This window comes from Lissotriton vulgaris, chromosome 10 (assembly GCF_964263255.1).
Source record: "Lissotriton vulgaris chromosome 10, aLisVul1.2, whole genome shotgun sequence".
NCBI lineage: Eukaryota > Metazoa > Chordata > Amphibia > Caudata > Salamandridae > Lissotriton > Lissotriton vulgaris.
In genome coordinates, this window is record NC_141698.1 from 65,084,550 (window position 1) to 65,105,092 (window position 20,543).

The 20,543-nt window shown below is 45.8% G+C and overlaps 1 protein-coding gene across 2 annotated transcripts in view; it reads left to right on the top strand.

Annotated features, from left to right (window-relative positions):
• Window positions 1-20,543, top strand: part of CASKIN1 (CASK interacting protein 1) — a 662,583-nt gene that overhangs the window by 594,106 nt on the left and 47,934 nt on the right. For both annotated transcript variants that reach the window (XM_086940483.1, XM_086940482.1), the window contains exon 16: window positions 11,135-11,245. In XM_086940483.1, the coding sequence (XP_086796609.1) occupies window positions 11,135-11,245 (111 nt within the window). The remainder of the gene's footprint in view (window positions 1-11,134; window positions 11,246-20,543) is intronic.

Consider the following 20,543-nt stretch of genomic DNA (forward strand, 5'->3'; position numbering starts at 1 on the left):
AGACCAGCGATTGGGTCAGTAACTGGTAGGGGTGACGTGTGCCCAGAAGGGGGTGGTTACTTGATTGTCAGTTAAGTGTGCTCTGTGTATCCTGTGGGTTCAAGCCTATGAGTAAAAAAAGTTCAGAAGGAGGTGGTGAGAATCGTGTTTCACATCAACTCGCCACGGCTGACTCTGAATTGCAGCAAAGAGGTGCTGGACGTGGTGTAATTGATGGGGGGCACAGGAGTAGCAGGAAAGTGTAAATGCCCAAGTATCTAAGTGATTATATTCTTTCAGATTGTATTTTACTTTGTCATGCATTTTTGCTTGGGCTTTATTTTTCGGCATATTTTGCTGTGGGTTTATTGTTTTTTTGGTTCTGTTAAGGGAAAGGAGGTGTGTAATGGGGTTGTGTGTGTGTATATGTGTATATATATATATATGTTCGAGGCATATGGGCTGCAGATGGTACATTATGAATAGATCGCCATCTGGTGTTGGGCTCGGATGATTGCACTTTGTTTTTCTCTTGGAGAGTCTTTTGTAGATTGGTGACTCCTCCTTTGGTTGCTAGTGCGCATGGGCATCGGCTCCATCCTTAGATTGTTTTTTTCCGCCATCGGGTTCGGATGAGGATTGAAGCGCTCCAGATCGACTTCGGAAAGAAGTGATTTTTCGGCGCGTATTCCCTTTCCAATTTGACGGTATTGTTGTCGAACGCGATTTCATTTCCATTCCGACGCTTTTCGACTCCAACATCAAAGAAAAACGTTGATCTACGTCGACGAACAGGAGGCCTTTCTCGACGTGGTCAAGCCCGGAGTCCATGGAAAGGACTCCATTTAAGAAATGTCCAACGTGTGGTGCTAAGTTCCCACACAAGGACCTACACGAGGTGTGCGATCTCTGCCTATCGCCTGAACACGAATCCAGGGACTGCGAGGCCTGCGCTGCATTCTCCTCCAAGTCGACGATTAGAAATCGTCGAGCTCGAAGACACGAGGTTTCCAGAATGCATTTGGAGGCGATCCCGGAGCTGTTCGAGGACCAGCACCTCGATGAAGAAGAGGATCATGAAGAACAGTCGGGGTCGGAAGGGGACGAGTCGGATGTCGAGGAACTCGACGTGCAACAAACCGTGAGTGACGACGTCCCCTTACCAAAAAACCGACCCCGTGCGGTAACGACCCCGCCTTCGAGCCCGGTCAAACCGCAGAAAAAAGTTTCCGACGCCCCGCCTTCGGGCCCGGCAACGAAACTGAAACCGAAACTCTCGGTCTCCCACCATGTCGGATCCAAGAAACGGTTGACATCGACATCCACTTCGACACCGAAGCTTCATGCAAGAGAAAGCTCGGCATCGAAGCATTCCATGTCGAAACCGAAACATGCTTCAACGTCGAAGACTCACTCGACACCGAAAAAATCGGAATCGAACAAATCCTCGGTGCCGAAAACACCGAACATTGACAATCGAAAGCAAAGGCACCTTTCGGAACCAAAAGCTTCGGTACCGATACAGGAGCAGCAAACAGATCCGAAACAAAAGATTTTGTTTATCGATCCACAAACTGGCAAAGTAGTGACGAAGAAGAGGAAGAATGAACAGTTTGAAGACAAACCTCTTCCTTCTAAGAAGAGAACAATGGGGACAAATACAACTCCTCCTACTTCTCCTCGGCCCCTCTTCTCCTATTCCTCACACTATGCCAAATATTCCTCCACCTTCTACACCAAGACCATCTACACCTCAGTCAGATGTAAACAGTGATACAGGGGAGGGAGAACCTCATGGGGACGATGACACTATCCCAGATGAGGATGACCCATGGGATAATTATGACGCAGGGTCAGATGATGACAACGACCCAGAGTTATATCCCTCAAAGCCTTCACCACCTGATGATAACACAGGCTTTGTACAGCTCATTAATAGGGCAGCAAAATATCACAAGGTAGATCTACATACAGAACCTCAGGTAGAGGATTTCCTATTAGAGACATTACCTACTGCACAAAGAACATCATGTACTCTACCTATGCTGAAGGGTCTTCTCAGTCACACAGCAGACATATTCAAAGACCCAGTGAGGGCTAGGGTGTTAAACCCAAGAATTGATAAGAAATATAAGGCAGCTCCAAAGGACCCAATATTTATCAAGGGGCAGGTACCTCTGGACTCGCTTGTAGTTTCAAACGCTCGCAAAAGAGCGAACTCATTATCTACAGGAGAAGCCCCTCCAACTGATAAAGAGTCAAAATTAATAGAGGCATCAGGCAAGAGAGTAGCATCACAGGCGGCAAATAGCTGGCGCATAGCCAATACACAAGCGCTACTTGCACGTTATGACAGGGCACATTATGATGAGTTAGAAAAACTCATCACACATCTTCCTAAAGAACATCAGAAAAGAGCAGATCAGCTAATACAGGAAGGAAAGATAATAACTAACACTTCCATTAAGTGCGCCCTGGATGCGGCAGACACTGCAGCAAGATCCATCAACACCAGTATCATGTTAAGGAGACATGCATGGCTTAGGGTCTCAGGGTTCAAACAAGAAGTACAAACATCCTTATTGAACCAACCCTTTGATCAGAACACACTTTTCGGCTCAAGCACAGACGAGACCTTAGAAAAGATGAAAAAGGACACAGAAACGGCTAAGTCAATGGGAGCATTACAACAGCCAACACAAAGGGGTTCCTTTCGTAGATCCACCTATAGAGGGGGCTCAAAAAGTACAGGAACAAGTCAGCAATCCACCTCTTTTACGACAACGTCACCCAGAGGTAATTCAAGAGGCAGTTACAGAGGTAACAACAACAAGGGTAGAGGTCGCGGAAATAATAACAACCGCAACTCCCCAACCCCAAAACAGTGACTTAATACAGCTTCCCCCAGACCACATAACACCGGTCAGGGGACGTCTAGCACAGTTCCTACCTGTCTGGGAAAACATCACATCAGACAAGTGGGTGAGACAAATTATCCAACATGGTTATTGCCTAGAACTCACAGCTACCCCACCAAACATCCCCCCCAAACAGCGTCCAATGAGTCAAGACCATCTGACATTGTTAAAAGAAGAAGTACTATCACTGCTACAAAAGCATGCCATAGAGAAGGTTCCAAAACATCAACAAGGGACAGGAGTATACTCTCTATACTTCCTAATCCCCCAAAAAGACGGGTCTCTAAGACCAATCTTGGACCTCAGACCTCTCAATGCATACATAAATTCGGAACATTTCCACATGGTCACGCTCCAACAGGTACTCCCTTTACTGAAGAAAGGGGACTTTCTTTCTACACTGGATCTAAAAGACGCTTACTTTCACATCCCAATTCACAAAGCCCACAGGAAATACCTACGGTTTGTAGTGGAAGGACAACATTATCAATTCAAAGTCCTTCCGTTCGGGGTCACAACGGCACCAAGAGTGTTCACAAAATGCCTAGCTGTGGTGGCAGCACACCTAAGAAGACAACAAATACATGTCTTCCCTTACTTGGACGATTGGCTAATAAAGGCCAAGTCACAAGAAGAATGCCTTCACAACACACAGAAGACCATTCAATTGCTGCACCAACTAGGGTTTACTGTGAACTACAAAAAATCACACCTACAACCAAACAAGATTCAACAATACTTGGGGGCTACTATAGACACAGAAAGAGCCAAAGCATACCCCAATCTAATCAGGATACAGACAATGGTCAAGTTGATACAAAGATTTCAACCACAACACTCACTACCAGCACGAGTGTTTATGCAACTGTTAGGCATGATGTCCTCCTGCATACTGCTAATACCACATGCCAGACTACAAATGCGTCCACTACAGGAGTGTCTAGCGACACAGTGGAATCAGGCTCAAGGTCAGATTACAGATCTGGTGTTGGTGGACGACCGTACGCATCGCTCTCTGAAGTGGTGGAACACAACAAACATTTCCAAAGGACGGTCGTTCCTAGAACCGATTCCACAAGTGATACTGACAGCGGACGCATCGCTCTTCGGATGGGGAGCGCACATGGACAAATACACAGTGCAGGGGAAATGGAGTGTGCAGCAAAAGAAACTGCACATCAACTACTTAGAACTACTAGCAGTATTTCTAGCACTAAAAGCTTTCCAAATGCAAATAACCAACAAGGCAGTCCTGATCAGAACAGACAACATGACTGCAATGTATTATATTCAAAAACAGGGGGGGGGACACTCTCTCCAACTATCCAGACTAGCACAGGACATTTGGAGATGGGCCATTCCTCAAAACATCTATCTGTTAGCAGAACACCTACCAAGAGTTCAAAATCAGATAGCAGACATCCTAAGCAGAGAGTCAGAACAAGTACACGAATGGGAGCTGCACGACCAAATACTGCAGCCATTCTTCCAAAGATGGGGGCAACCAGAAATAGATCTGTTTGCCAATCATCAGAACGCAAAATGCCAAAACTTCGCATCCAGGTACCCACACCACCGGTCCCAGGGAAATGCACTATGGATAAATTGGTCCAACAAATTTGCTTACGCTTTTCCCCCTCTCCCACTAATTCCGTTAGTGGTTCGGAAACTGCAACAGCACTCAATGACAATGATACTAGTAGCACCCACGTGGGCAAGACAGCCGTGGTTCACCACGCTACTACAACTCTCACAGGTGCCACATCAAAAGCTAAGGTTATTACCCATGCACCTTACACAGAACCATGGAGAAATAATGCACCCAGATCCCAAACAATTGAACCTAGCGATCTGGCTCCTGAGGTCATAGAGTTTGGATATTTAGATTTACCTCCAGAATGTATGGAAATCATTAAACAAGCAAGACGTCCTACCACCAGAGCATGCTATGCAGCAAAATGGAAAAAGTTTGCTGTACACTGTAACAGTAATCACATCAACCCTCTGGACGCATCCACTAAACAGATTATTTGCTATTTACTACACTTGCAGCAATGTAACTTAGCATATACCTCTAACAGAGTTCATCTCGCAGCTATAGCGGCGTACCTACAAAACAGGCAACATCTTTCCCTGTTTAAAGTACCAGCAATTAAAGCTTTCATGGAAGGACTCAAAAGAGTCATTCCACCAAGACTGCCACCTTCCCCAGTCTGGAATCTCAACATAGTACTTACCAGACTAACGGGACCACCCTTTGAACCTATGCACAGGTGTGAAATACAATTCCTCACATGGAAGGTGGCCTTCCTCATAGCGATCACTTCACTCAGAAGAGTAAGTGAGTTACAAGCGTTTACAATTCAAGACTTACCACATCATATTCGTTCGATAGACAACTTATCAGCTTTCCGGAAAGCAGTGAAAACTTTTCTATTCCCTTGCCTGTAATCCTTCCTCTGTCCATGGATTCTTCCCGCTCAGGATTTGATCTGGGTTCTAGCGCCGGGACGCCTCATTGCCGGGGCAGCTGTAGCGCTCTACCAAAACAATACAATACAAGAACCATTCATGCAGTTACACCAAAACAAGGTGGTTCTTAGAACAAACCCAAAATTCTTACCTAAAGTAATTTCAGCATTCCACATCAATCAGTTAGTGGAACTACCGGTCTTCTTTCCAAAACCACAGACGGTAGCGGAAAGGGCCCTACATACATTAGATGTCAGAAGGGCATTATTGTATTATATAGAAAGAACACAAACTTTCAGAAAGACAAAACAGCTATTTGTAGCGTTTTCTCCTACGCATAAGGGCAATCCCATCTCAAAAGCAGGCATTGCCAGATGGATTGTAAAATGTATACAAATATGCTACTTAAAAGCAAAGAGGACATTAACTGTTCCTCCTAGAGCTCACTCTACACGTAAACTAGGAGCATCTATGGCATTCTTGGGAAACATTCCACTAGATGACATATGCAAAGCAGCTACCTGGGTTACACTGCATACCTTCACAAAGCACTATTGTGTAGATGTGCACACAACACAACAAGCTAGAGTGGGACAAGCTGTATTAAAAACTTTATTTCAGACTGTTGTAACAGACACGGGCAACCACCGCTAGGGAGAGAACTGCTGTATAGTCTATTCATAATGTACCATCTGCAGCCCATATGCCTCGAACGGAATATGCTACTTACCAGTATGCATCTGTTCTTGGCATAGAGGGCTGCAGAGTGGTACATGCCCTCCCAGCCTCCCCGGAAACCTGTGTCTGTTCCAACAATATCTTATTTAGATACACTTACATGGGCGTTTCTATCTGTATTCTATCATACTACTCCATCTAACCCTACTATGGCAAAACAATCTAAGGATGGAGCCGATGCCCATGCGCACTAGCAACCAAAGGAGGAGTCACCAATCTACAAAAGACTCTCCAAGAGAAAAACAAAGTGCAATCATCCGAGCCCAACACCAGATGGCGATCTATTCATAATGTACCACTCTGCAGCCCTCTATGCCAAGAACAGATGCATACTGGTAAGTAGCATATTCCATACTAGCAGCCTGCCCCAGCGTTGCCCGGGGCAGAAGGGGGCTGGGGGCAGCATTTCAGGCTTGCGTGCACTCCCACCCGGCCCCCGCCCGCCACGACATTGTCCGTGTCCCGGAGCCTGAGCCTTACCTCATCCGCCATTGTTCAGGGACAACCTCCCGCCCCCCTCCCCCTCCCACCCCGGCCCCCTCCCGCCCGTGTACCGGAGAGCCTGAGCCTTACCTCAGCCGCCGGTCCCGCTCCAGGCGCTTTTCCTCCTGTAATTCACCGTTTGCTACCTCCCACTCCCCACGCATGAAACAGCGCCAGTCACTCCAGGACTCATCCCCGTCCGCGCTCTAAGGGATTGTCCAGTCCCGCTCCAGGCGCCCCGCCCGCACAGGCCGCCACTTCGCCCAGCAGCAAGCAGGGCAGCGGCAGTCCTCCCAGCAGGTCGCGATCTTCCGTCAATGGGCACGATTTGCAGAGCTGCACAGCCTTGGACACCACGGGCACCACGATTCGCCGCCATTTCAGGAAGTGTTGCCAGGGAGCGCAAATGATGTCAGCAATCACGTGGGCACGATCCGCAGAGCTGCAAAGCCTCGGACACCCCGGGCAGCACGATTCGCCGCCATTTCAGGAAGTGTTGCCAGGGAGCGCAAAATGATGTCATCACGCAGACGTCGCGGCCGGCTCTACTTGCAAGGGGCTACTTTATTTTTATTTCTAAATTTTTTAAACAACATATATTTTTTCTTTTTAATAGCCTATGTCCTTCTGCTTGCTCTGAGGTTTTCAAATATGTCTTGGGTGTTTGGATTGGTGGTGTACTTTTCGAGTTTTACCTGGCTCAAAGGACACAGTTCTCCCTTTATAATAGTAGTATAGATATGTATGTGTATATATGTATGTATATATATATATATCTATACTACTATACAGAGAGAACACAACCCTTTGAGCCAGGTAAACTCGGGAACCACAGCGCCAATCCACACCACTGATACATCCTTGAAACTGTCAGGGTGTGTAGATGGACATAGGCTACATAAAATAAAAAATAAAACGTAAATTAAAAAAATTAACTTTAAAAACAAAGTAGTACCCTGAAAGAAGCGCCGGCCGCGACGTCTGCGTCATGACATCGAGAGCGCGGGGAGGAGCGGCGTTCAGGAGCAACAGGAAAAGCGGAGGACATGATCGCGGAGAGGAGCTGCGGACAGGCGGGGAGGAGCGGCGAGCGGCGGACAAGCGGTAATGAAGCCTCGAAGAAAATCATTTTTTAAGTGTTTATTTTTAAGTTTTATCATCGGTCTCCCCCTTTTGCGTGATAACGCCATGGTGGCGCATTTGAACTTGCACCGAGAAAGCAGAAAGTTGCAGCCATTATCCTCGGGCTCAAATCGTAATCAAAGCCTCGCTTCCCTCATTTTCCTGAAGGCGCAGGCCGCACCTACATCTCGACTCCAGAAATATACCCAACCTTGGGAAAGAACCTGCCCCTCTATTTTTACACAATTGCGCCAGATAAGGCCCAAAACTGGCAAAGACGTCTAAAGGGTCATATCAACTCTCGTGCTCCGGACCTATCGGCCGCAGTGCTTATTAAGGGAGCTTAATGCGTGGCTTTTATTTCCAGACACCTCCTGCCTCGCAAATAGTTCGAAGTATTTATTTAAGATAGTTTGTTTATTGTTTATGGTTCCTTACAGGAAAGTAGAAAACAGTCACCCCAGCCCCCTTCTGCCCCGGGCAATGCTGCCGCAAGCCTAAAACGCTGCCCCCAGCCCCCTTCTGCCCCGGGCAACGCTGGGGCGGGCTGCTAGTATATATATATATATATATATATATATATATCATATATTAATTTGAGGTTATCTCTTTAATTGTTAGAATGTTTTTATTCTATGTTCTTTTTCCATGGTATTGCTCTGTGAGTGTTCTGAGCAGTCAGCTGTTCTTGGAGCCTGGAGCGATCGCAGGGAGACTTTGCGTGCTGATTCTCCTGATTTGATAAGATTAAATACTTCTGAACCCACGTGCTGGGACTCCTGTCATCTCTACACAAACGCAGCAATGGTCTAGTGGAGGAGATGTGGTCTAATGGAGAAGATATGGTCTACTGAAGGAGTTCAGTTCTAGTGGAGATGATGTGATCTTCCAATAGAGATGCTGTCTAGTGGAGGAGATGGTATCTAGTGGATGGGAGCTGATCTTTTGGAGTAAATGTGATCTTATGGAGGCAATTTTGTCTTGCAGAGCAGATCTGGAATCACAGAATAGATGTTATTAAGTTAGGAAAAGGAGATCTTCCATATACTTATGGTTTGTGGAGGAAAAGTGATCTACTGAAGAAGCCAAAGTCTAGGGAGACGATGTGATTTGTAAGTCTAGATATGATCTAGAGATAAGATGCAGTCCATTGGCCTGTGGAGTAGATGTGGTCTGGTAGTGTGAATTAGTCTAGTAGTACATGTAGTCTTGTGAGCTGCAGACAGGGCTTGGTGGATATAAAAATAACACAAAAAGGGAGGAGGGGGTCCAAGGGAGAAAGTTTAGAGACCTGCAAGGAAGATATCCCCTATTCAAATACAGTGATACCACAAAAAATCCTTGGGTCTCTGCAAGCACGCAAGATGCTAAAAGATAACTGACTAGTGTCTCACAAAATCTCCACTTGGGAGATATCCCTTTTAGGACGAATACCCTCACCCACCATAGGTGGCATGCTTCATCATATGGGTTTCTCCTCCCAATGGGAAAACCTAGTCCCACTGAGGGACCTCGCAGCTCATGTACTACGACGGGGTACTGACGGAGAGAGCGGGCCCCCTTCCATGAGCTGTTGCCAGTTGAGGTGAGGCCCCTTATCCAATACTCTGGGTACATCCAATAGAATCTAGCAAGGATACATAGGACTACTGGTTTGTTATCACTATTTTATTTCTGTATTTTTCACTCCCACACAGCACACAGCTCTAAACCTTCTGGTCCTGATGAAAGCCTAGATACTTATTGAGATCACTTAGGCTGAAACATGTCGACCTTTTAATGACACAGAGCAGTTCAAATCCATATTGCTCGCTGCACTGTTTTTAACTCTACCAGTGCGAGCAAGTGAATAAAGTGTTTTGTTTTGCCCCCACTAAGTAGTTTTAATCTCACCACTTTGTATGCACATTTTTTTGCTCTGCGTCCCCACTACACTTTTATCCATCTATGGGATTTTAGCATCCTTGTGAGTGTGCAAACACCTTAAAAACATCCCTAAGTTCCTTCCTCACACTGTGGATGTTGTAGCCCTCAGTGGAACTAGGTTTTCCCATTGGGAGGAGAAGCCCAGATGATGAACCATACCACCTATGGTGGCTGAGGGTATTCGTCCTAAAAGGGGTCTCTCCCAAGTGGAGATTTTGTGTTATTACTTTAAGGCTTGGTGGATGCCTGAAGAGGACTTCAATTTTAGTTCACTGTAAAACATTCATTTTGTCCACCTCTCACTTCAAAGGGCACCCAAAAACCTCTGAAATGTTTAGCGTGAAGCACTTTTTGTTCAAGTGAAAATAACTCCTCTAGGGTGCAGCATTTTAATTTGTTTCATTATTTTAGCACTAGCAGCAATTTGTAAAGTAGTAACTGTGCACACACTCCTGTGCATGAGTCCTCAGGCTCTGTACACTCATATGCAAGGGTCCATGGTTTATGCACCATTTAATCTGCACTAATTTGAAGGGTGTTGATCTTTTACGCAGTTGTCCATCGGTTCTCAAAGTGTTCTTAGACACCAGTCAGTAGACTTTACATAGTTTTCTACCCACTGATGTTTAGGTTGGACCCCATTAACTAATAATTTCTCTATAAACTATGCACTATACACCCGCCCATCGGTTCTAATCATGTTTGTGTTCAGTACTCTAAATTCTATGTACACTTTGTTGAAACTAGCCTACAGGTTGCCCAGAATTACATGTGCACTAACATATATGCTATCCACAGTTTCATGCTCAGACTTTGCACATTTTGCCACTCATCACTCGACAAGCTGTGCACCAGTATGCACTAGTCCACAGGAAGAATAGAAATTTCTATTCACTATTCAATATTTGTGTAGAATTCCATATAGCAGGCACTCTTTAATATTTAGTCATTCATAGGCAGTGCGCTTTTTCTATATACAGCTCTATTGGCATAACTTCCGTGTATTAGCCGTAGTGCACGCTTAAGTACTGATCCCAGGTCTATGCACACGTTTGTGTGTGTATAAGTTCATATACAGTGCATATTATCAAGTATATTTGTCGGTATCCAGTTCATCTTCTATTAGTCTACATTCTTACAAACTGCTCTATAGGTTTTGTAGCTTTCAAAAATATATAGGAATTCATAAATTGCTAAGACTGTCCTTTGCCTTTTGATATAGAAGTCTCATTTTTAATTCTGACTTACTGTGTAGTTACTGTGCAGAGGGTAAACGCTTCCTGGGTATTGTAAAGTCGGGCAGGATTTCCTGTGCATTATATTTAAGCTTTGACGCACACCCTGTGAAGTCCTGCATAGGCTAGAGGCATTTTCTCATGCACTACATTATAAACTGTACAAACAATGCAATTCTATTACAAAAGTGTTATAGATTATATATGCAGCACCCGTCATTGTCCTCTCTTCAGTTACTGAAAGTCTTTCTTCTCTTTTAGAGTTCAGAGGCCGTGTTCCAATGGCTGTGCAAGTTTCAACTCCAGCTCTATGCTCCCAACTTCATCAATTCGGGTTACGACCTACCCACCATCAGTCGCATGACGCCCGAGGTAAGACTAGACCGGTAGCATCCTGCCCAACTATGTCCTACCCTTCTGTCTGACTCCAGTTGTAAGAATAATGAGGCACTGTGAGAGGCCTGACTGTGGCTTCCTCCATCTCCAACTTTAGAGGTAAGTCTAGTGAGGTAGAGTCATGCCCAACTCTCCCCTCTTCTTCTGTTTAACTTTTGAGATAAACTTAGGGAGGCCCATTATTACCCAATCCTACCCATCTCTTCTGTTTGACTTTTGAGGTAAATCTATATAGCTTCCTGCTCAATATTGCCCTCTTCTTCTGTCTGACATCTGTCTTCTGCCTGACTCCAAAATTAAAACTAGTGAGGCAGTATCCAGCTGCTCTTCTGTCGGATGTAAGATTTAGAGAGAGGATCCTGACCAACTCTGCCCTAGTCTTCCACCTGACATAAGTATCTACTTATCAACCCTCCAGAAGAGTGAACAGAAAACGAATATCCTGTCTATTCTGTGCTTTTCTATCTGAGACTTGTGAATCAGCTCTCATGTTCCTATCCCCCCAAGAGAATGGAATACCCCCCCCCCCACGAACACACACCCACTCTGCACCATCCCAGCCTGTCCGACGCTCATGGTAAGGCAACAGTGATTCAGAGCATTACCCCAATCTTTACTGGCCGTCTAACCTCAGAGGTAGAAAGACTAGAAAAACAACTCACTTCTACCCTTCACTCTCAAAATAAAATCAGGACACACCTCTAAGCCTTCATGCTTTGCCAGACTGTCAGGCACCGAAGGTATGGTGAATAGTGAGGCACACCATGCACTCACCATCTTACCTCCAGTGTAGAAAGACTAGCAAGACAACTCCCTTCTACCCATCAAATTAAAATAGGAAACTCCTCCATGACCCTACACCATGTCAGACTGTCAGGCGCCCATGGTACAACGAATAAAGAAGCTCACTACCGCCCACTCGACAAATAAGACAACTTACTCCCAGAAGACAATTAGGACGACTTCCCTGTCCCACACTGTGCCTGTCTGTCTGGCACCTATAGTGTGGATCTTGGGGTAATGACCCTGGCAAGGGAGGAGTGTGGCTAACCACAGCACAGGATGACCACGAAGATCTGATGTTCCGCACTGGACCCCATTTTTCCATCCAGGCACATTGACTGGGCTGCAGTGACGCTGTGTGGAGGTGGGCTGTGCTACTGGAACCTTGGGGAAATGTGGGATATGTCCAGGATCTGATGGGGCTGGCTTCTCCATTATGTACAATGACGGTTCTTTAACCCTTGCATGCTGCCGCGATTCTGCACCTGTGCAGCACATTTCGATCGCGGGTGCGGTCATGACGGCCGGGAGCCGTCATCAGCACACGAGAACTGTGTGCCATGACAAGCATGCAAGGGGTTAAGCCGCCTGAGTGCAGAGGGTGTGTGGAGATGCACGTACCAAGAGTAGCTGCAGAGAAAGTTGTAAGAGTAACCAATCGCTTCATAGACCTGGCTCTACTCATAGCCCGTACATCCATAGCAATGCATTGGAAAGCTGACACACTACCAGGATTGAAACTGTGGTGTGCTGCGGCACTTAAACGGGGCTCAGTGAGAGGAGATCCGCGGCCTGGTCAGGATCAGCCATAGTTGCGGCATGGAACGCTATATTACCAGACTTGCAAACGTTTAAAGAGGGCCTCCCTGGCAAACTGGTATTTACACCTGATCATTGTGGGTCCCCATGCTCCCGTAGCCTGCTGATCTACCCCCCTCCTTTATTTCCTTCCCATTAAGCCGGGCACCTAAGATGCTGGTGGGTAGGGGGCATTGTTGTAGTGTTTACTTCATCAATGATGTATATAATGCTTGTAACGAGCGAGGACACTGAGAGGGGTGACATTAGCACTCTGAAGGTATCTATTCACTGTAAACGACTTTTACTCTTATGACCTACAGTTTGCAAATGTTCATATTGTGGACCAATCACACCTGCCAAGTTATCAGTATTGCAATACATGAAGGGGACCCGGGATGAGTTTGCTCTATCCGTTTTTGTCATATTGATACAAATTGGGTACAAAAACAAGAGTAGCTGCAGAGGCTCATCCTCGTGCTGTGGTCTTCCACAACTGTGGCCCTAGATGGCGTAAGAGTGTGGCAGTAATAACACTGAGTTCAATAAGTAGGTGCTGCAGCCGACCAGCACTGCAGTTATTCACCTGTGTGTAGCTGTGGTCTGCCTGTGAGAGCATGGAGGAACTAGAGTGAGGAGGCAATGACCCCAAGGTCGTGTGGGTGTCCATTCATCATTATGGTCACGTCCATAGCATGTCCACCCTATAGTTGTGTGCTTTTGTGGATTTACGATTGGCCAGGAGTGTTATTTACACCCAGAAATGGACAAAATGCAGAACAATGTCATACATTCACCCCAGTACAGAGATCTGGGCCTAAATCCATCGTTTTTTTGCTCACCATGCCATTCCAGTTTGGACCCAGCCGTATGCAAATCAGTCTTGGCCCTGTGACCAATGGGAACAGTCCAGCCCAAACTGCCAGGCCCTCCCTGGACTTGAAACAGGCATCCTAGGACCGGTTTCGGGCTTTCAGCCCTCATCAGCCAGGATAACTTGACTCCAGTGGCATGGTTACGTTCAAAGCATGTCCACCCTATAGTTGTGTGCTTTTGTGGATTTACAATTGGCCAGGAGTGTTATTTACACCCAGAAAGTATCTTGCCTTACACCAAATAGAAGAAAGTACAATTGATGGACAGAATGCAGAACAATGTCATACATTCACCCCAGTACAGAGATCTGGGCCTAAATTCATCGTTTTTTTGCTCACAATTCCATTCCAGTTTGGACCCAGCCATATGCAAATCAGTCTTGGCCCTGTGACCAATGGGAACAGTCCAGCCCAAACTGCCAGGCCAGGTCCTCCCTGGACTTGAAAAAGGCATCCTAGGACCGGTTTCGGGCTTTCAGCCCTCATCAGCCAGGATAGCTTGACTCCAGTGGCATGGTTACGTTCAAACATGTCCACCCTATAGTTGTGTGCTTTTGTGGATTTACGATTAGCCAGGACTGTTATTTACACCCAGAAAGTATCTTGCCTTACACCAAATAGAGGCTGCATCTTACTCGCTGCAATCGACCCTCGCCCTCTCGCCCTCTCGCTTTGTTACTTGATCCCAACAAAGACAGAGAACAAAAAAGGACCACTTATTCAAGTCATAAGCATCATGCTCAAAGAGCAACCGGAAAATATCAGTGTGTGACCTCCCTGATGAGGCAGAATTGTTCAAGAGGGAGAGAATTCTGTTGCGGCCCATGAATACTGCACGTGGAGCTGGCACACACATTGACTACTATTGAGGCTGCAGTAAATGCAGCAGAAGACAAAATCAGGAGTTTGTCAAACCAAGGAAGAGGTGACAGCTGTGTGCACTGAGATCAGGCTTTAAAGACTAGTATTTGTGATGTCACAAGCTCCCTTGACGATTGTACTACGCTCTAGAACTGCAGTATCAGTCCACGAAAGTCCTTGCTATCAGTCTTTCAGTTGGACTCCAAGGATTAAACACTTGAGAACTTGTAACCTGGTATAAATGTGTGTGTACTGATCTGTCCCAGTTCTGGCACAGAGGATTCTCTTCCACATGAAAAGGAGACAATGTTGTGTTGCTTACTTGACTCGGTTATCGAGATACAACCAATGGTTCAAAGATCTTATAGACTGCCATGGGGTAACAGCTGGAGAAGCGAGGCAGGTAGTGGGACTGTTAGAATGCCCTGAATTTTGCAGATTTACAAGATGCTAAACAGTTAACAGACAGTCAAGTGGAAAGGCAATTGTTTTCTTTTCTTTCCGAACTTGTGCTCAGACAAAGTTTTCCCAGGAAGAAAGTGTTGTTAGAACCCAAGGCTGCCCCTGTGGGCATAGGCCTTCAAGCTTGGGTCTTCCAGTCAGAATAATAGTGCTTCATCTTAAGAAGAGATGTGTGTTCAACCAATCAAATAATATAATTTTCTCATAAAACTGTGAGAAGACTCAGTGGGCTGTCACTAGTTCCCGCTGGACTACTGCAGGTTTTGTGACATGGTCTCGTTCTTTCACTCCTCGCCATGGGTAACGCAACTCACATATCATTTCTTGCCACATGCTCTGCTTCTCGATGCAGCGCGGAGCTGGCTCCTTCGTCCTTTCCACGCATTGTGCTCTTCTGCATTACCCTAGGGGTAGGGTTTTAGTAGGATTGCTTGGACCTTCATCCCCTCTGCTCTTAAGCATTACTCCAGCAATAGGCAAAAAGTGAGGTAGCTAGAACCTTCATCCCAGCCATAAGCTCTCCTACATTTCCGTAGTGGTAGGGCAATTGTAAAGTAGTTGGCTCCTCTATCCACTTCTTTTGCTCTCCCACGGTACACTAGTAGTAGGTTGCATGGTAAAGTAGCTGGTACCTTCAACCACTTCTTGGATCTTTTGCATTACTCGAGTGGTAGGGACAATAGAAAGATAGCTGACACCTCCGGTAACGCCTTATGCCCGCCCACATTACTCTAGTGCAGACTTCTCCAATGAGTAGATTCTGAGCTACTGGTACCTCTCCATCCATATGTAGTTCAAACTCATAAAGTAGAAGGTTTTGCTTGGTTGAATAAATGTATGTTTACCAAAATCGAAGTGTGTATTCGAGATGAAAATGTGTGTATTTTCAGAACTCATGAGCTGGTGTTTGGGGAGACCTATTACTAATAACTTGATGGCAGGGGCATTGCAGCTATAGCTGTTATGCATTATTCATGTAGAGGCATTGCAGATTGACAAGGCATTTTTTCCATTAGTGCTGGAAACCGTGCCTCATACACTGAGGTGAACACTGATGATAATATTACATATTGTGGGCACTAGTGTAATCTTCTTTGATGTGGTCAATATTAAAAATAATAGTAGCTCAGGGTACTTTCACCAAGCATGAGTAGCTCTATTAAAACAAGCATTTGCAATGCAATAGGTCTTGCATTAGGAAAGTTTGAGCTATTGGTATTGTAAATGGCACATTTTTTTATTTATGTGTTGGTTTTGAAAATAGCGAAATTAATAGCTTTGTCATTTACAATGCCAATAGTCATAACTTTCGCAAATGTGAAACCTATAGCATTTGTACTGCAATATGTGTTGTATTTATGTGGCTTAGATGTATTGATATTACAAATAACAATGTCTTAATTTTTTTAAATAATTAAAACTTAAATAAAAGTTATTGTAATTTATAATGGCAATAGCTTAAACTTTTGCAAATAACTTTTGTGAAGATTATGTTCAGTGTATTTTATTGTGACGAAAATCCAAGAACAGAAGTGAAATATTAACATCTTTTTGTGACATTTGTAATAAAGCTTGAAACATTGATAAACATATTTCAACCAGTTGTTGTTGAATGGTTGCATAGATTGATGCTGTGGTGGCGCTGATTGATGCTGTGGTGGCGCATAGTGATGTTGTGGTGCCCCTGAGCGATTCTGTGGTGGTGCTGAGTGATGCGATAGATAGATAGATAGATATATAGAGTGATTGCAATAGATAGATGGAGTGATTGCAATAGATAGATGGAGTGAGGGCAATAGATAGAGTGAGGGTGGGCGATAGATAGAGTGAGGGCGATAGATAGAGTGAGGGCGATAGACAGAGTGAGGGGGACAGATAGACAGATAGATAGAGTGAGTGAGGGCGATAGAGTGATGTTGATAGAGTGAGTGCGATAGATCGACAGAGTGAGGGCGATAGATGGATAGATAGAGTGAGGGCGATAGAGTGAGGGTGATAGATAGAGTGAGGTCAATAGAGTGAGGGCGATAGATTGATAGAGTAAGGGGCGATAGATTGATAGAGTGAGGGTATGGATAGAGTGTGGGCGGTAGATAGAGAAAGTGAGGGCGATAGATAGAGTGAGGGCGATAGACAGATAGAGTGAGGGAGATAGATAGAGTGATGGTGATAGAGTGAGTGTGATAGATAGACAGAGTGAGGGCGATAGATGGATGTAAATGTAAATGTACATGTATTTATATAGCGCAAATCACTGACCGAGGTCGGTATCTAAGTGCTTGCTTAGGGAACCCGTCCTGGTATTCCCCTGTGAGATAACCCCGGCAGGGTATCCACAAGGTGAAAGCCAGGCATCCCGCCGCGAGGGGCCGTTGTGGAGATTAAGCAAGCTATTGCCCAGAGTCGCAGAGTGTGAACCCGTGAGTCGAGAAGGCACCGGAGCGAGAATTATCAAGTCCATGGAATTTTTTAGCCCAAGACCCGCCAAGGCGGGGAATTGAACCCTGGTCCAGGGCCGATCTCAGCTTCCGGGTCTGCCGCCTCTAACCCCTGAGCCACACTTCTCCATAGAGATAGATAGAGTGATAGATAGAGTGAGGGCGATAGATAGAGGGAGGGCGATAGATAGAGTGAGGGCGATAGATTGATAGAGTGAGGGACAATAGATAGATTGATAGAGTAAGGGTATGGATAGAGTGTGGGCAATAGATAGATAGAGAAAGTGAGGGCGATAGATAAAGTGAGGGTGATAGATAGAGTAATTATGTGGCGGGTAATTATGTGGCACTGAGTGGTATGTGGAGTGTATGTTGCGTTGAGCGCAGTGTAAATATGTAACATCACACAACACATTCCCCCTTTAAAGCTCAGCCTCTTTGATCACCCTCTTTGTGTTGCAGTTTAATGAGAGAATGAAGAGCTTTATCCTGAATAATAGGATATTACGTTGAGGTGGAGACCAGCTGCAAGCCCCATCAAAAATGAATGAAGAGAGCGCTAGGGTCAGCTTGGGCCATGAAGGACTATTTTGATAAAAATAATGAGTAAACAGACCCGGTCCTGCTCTTCTCGCGAGCCTGCTGCCGGAAGTTCTTCAGCCAGGACAGCACGGCATGTGGGCAGAAAGCATTGCTGTGGAGAGCTATTTAAAAACAAGCTGCAGTGATTTCCTGGTCAGGGCTCTGGCAGTTATTATTTTACTAATTAAGCCTCATCCTCATAAACGGTTAAATAGCATTTTACATTCCACAAATGAGCACATAAGGCCTATTTCCCTTATATCTGTTAAAAAAAGTAACTAAAACGAGGATGTAAGGGGTTAAATGTATGCCGAGAGATAAAATCAGACTGAAGGGACCTTATGATTTAGCGGTAGAGCTGATTCCATGTGTAAAATAGTTGTAAGAGGCAAAACACAATCATTTTCTTATCTGATGTTCATGCTGCTGTGGTAATAAACTGGAATTTGAACTTTCCACTGATGTAGTAAACGTGGAATATGCGGTAACTCACTACGGAGAAGAGTTAGTGGCACAGGTGTGGGCAGTGCATTTGTATTGTAATGGGAGCATCTCAGCCATAAATTATGGAATTGGGAGAGAGGAGAGACACGCAGCGCACAAAGTGCTGGAGGGAATGATAGGTAGTGTGAGAGAGCAGAGAGTGAGCCCTCCACTGGCCTGGAAGTGGGAACTCAGCCCAGCGCTTGGCTGTGTGCAGCGAGGTGTGCCCTGCGGCTGCAGCAGGCATCAGTCAATGCAGCTCCCAGCGCCCCCTGCGGAAGGCACTGCGTTACACACAATTCACCGACGGCTCATGTGATGGGGGAGCACCGCAGGGAGGACGGGGAACCCCCTGGGAGGTAGGAAGGTCCATGCGGGAGGGGGTGGGGGGCAACGGCAGTGTGGTGGCAGCACAGGAGGGGACGGAGTGAGAGAGGCGGGTAAATAGACTTATGAGGGAGAGAGAGGGTAGGAGAAAGATGAAGGCTGAGGAAGAGTGGCAGAGGAGGTTTTTGAGAACAGGGGTTGCGGGGCGGAGGCATGGAGAGGGTGGAGAAGAGAGGGTAGGTAGCAAGCATGGAGTGCGAGGCGAAGAGTGAAGGCGGCGGCAAGACTCGAGTGTGAAGAGGAGGCGAATGAAGCAGCACTGAAAATACTAACAGGAACAAGCTCTCGGCATTGCGTGGCAGCGGCTTAAGACACTTTAGTGAGGCAGCGCTGCTCAGCAAAACAAGCTCTGGCATTGCGCGGAGGGGGGTGGGGGAGCGGCTTCCTTTGAAGTCGGATGCCGAGGCTCAGACAAATGGTGTGGGATGCGGCTGACTATGTGCACGTGCCTGGCTCACATGAACTGTACCAAATCCGCAGTTTGGGTAGACTTTTGAAAGCCTTACTATAATCTCGACAAACAAGCATTGCAAAAGCAATGCCGTAGTCAAGACCTAAAAAGGATGGAGACCCCTGCCCTAGTGTTTGAGTGAGTAGTAAAATAGGAGCCACCTCCATCTTCTCCTTCTGCTCTCACCACATTTCTCTAGTGGTAGGGTGAGTAGAAAAATAGATGCCACCTTCATCTTTTCCTTCTACTCTTCCACATTACTCTGGTGCTAGGAGTAGTTGACACCTCCATCCGCTCCTTCTGCTCTTCCACGTTACTCTAGTGGTAGGGTCAATAGTTAAGTAGATGCCACCTCCAACGGCTCCTTCCGCTCTCCCACATTTCTCTAGTGGTAGGGTAAGTAGTAAAATAGCTGCCACCTCCATCTTCTCCTCTCCCGCAATACTCTGCTTTTATGGTAAACAGTAAAGTAGATGCCACCTCCATCCGCTCCCCCAAATTACTCTAGTGGTAGGGCGAATAGTAAAGTAGATGCCACCTCCATTGGCTCCTTCGACTCTCCCACATTTCTGTGGTGTTAGGGTGAATAATAAAGTAGATGCCCAAGCCCATCCACTCCTTTTGCTCTCCCACATTACTCTAGTGGTAGGGTGAATAGTACAGTAGTTGACACCTCAAGCCCTCCTTCCACTCTCCCACATTACTCTGGTGTTAGGGTGAATAGTAAAGTAGATGCACCTCCTTCTGCTACTTCTGTTCTCCTGCATTAATCTAGTGGTAGGTTGAATATTAAAGTAGAATCCACCAGTTAGGATAAATAATCACGAAGTGTGCATCTCTGTCCCTGCCCTCTGCTACACTAAATATTTAGACATTTTTGTATGGTCCATTTCATAGGTTTTCCTTTTGGAGGAACATGTTTGTGATACAGAATGCCTTATCTCTATGTACACTTACTTCAGGTAGTTCTAGTCCTTGTCCAAGACATACAGTGATGCACTGGGTGATCACGGCCACACTGGATGCCAGCTTTACTTGCTTTACGGATCATGGTATTGGTTGAACCCAAGAATGAAAATGAGCTTTCAGATTCCAGCAAAGAACACACTGTCACATAGTGCGGGCATCGCTGTATATTGTGGTAGGTCTACAAA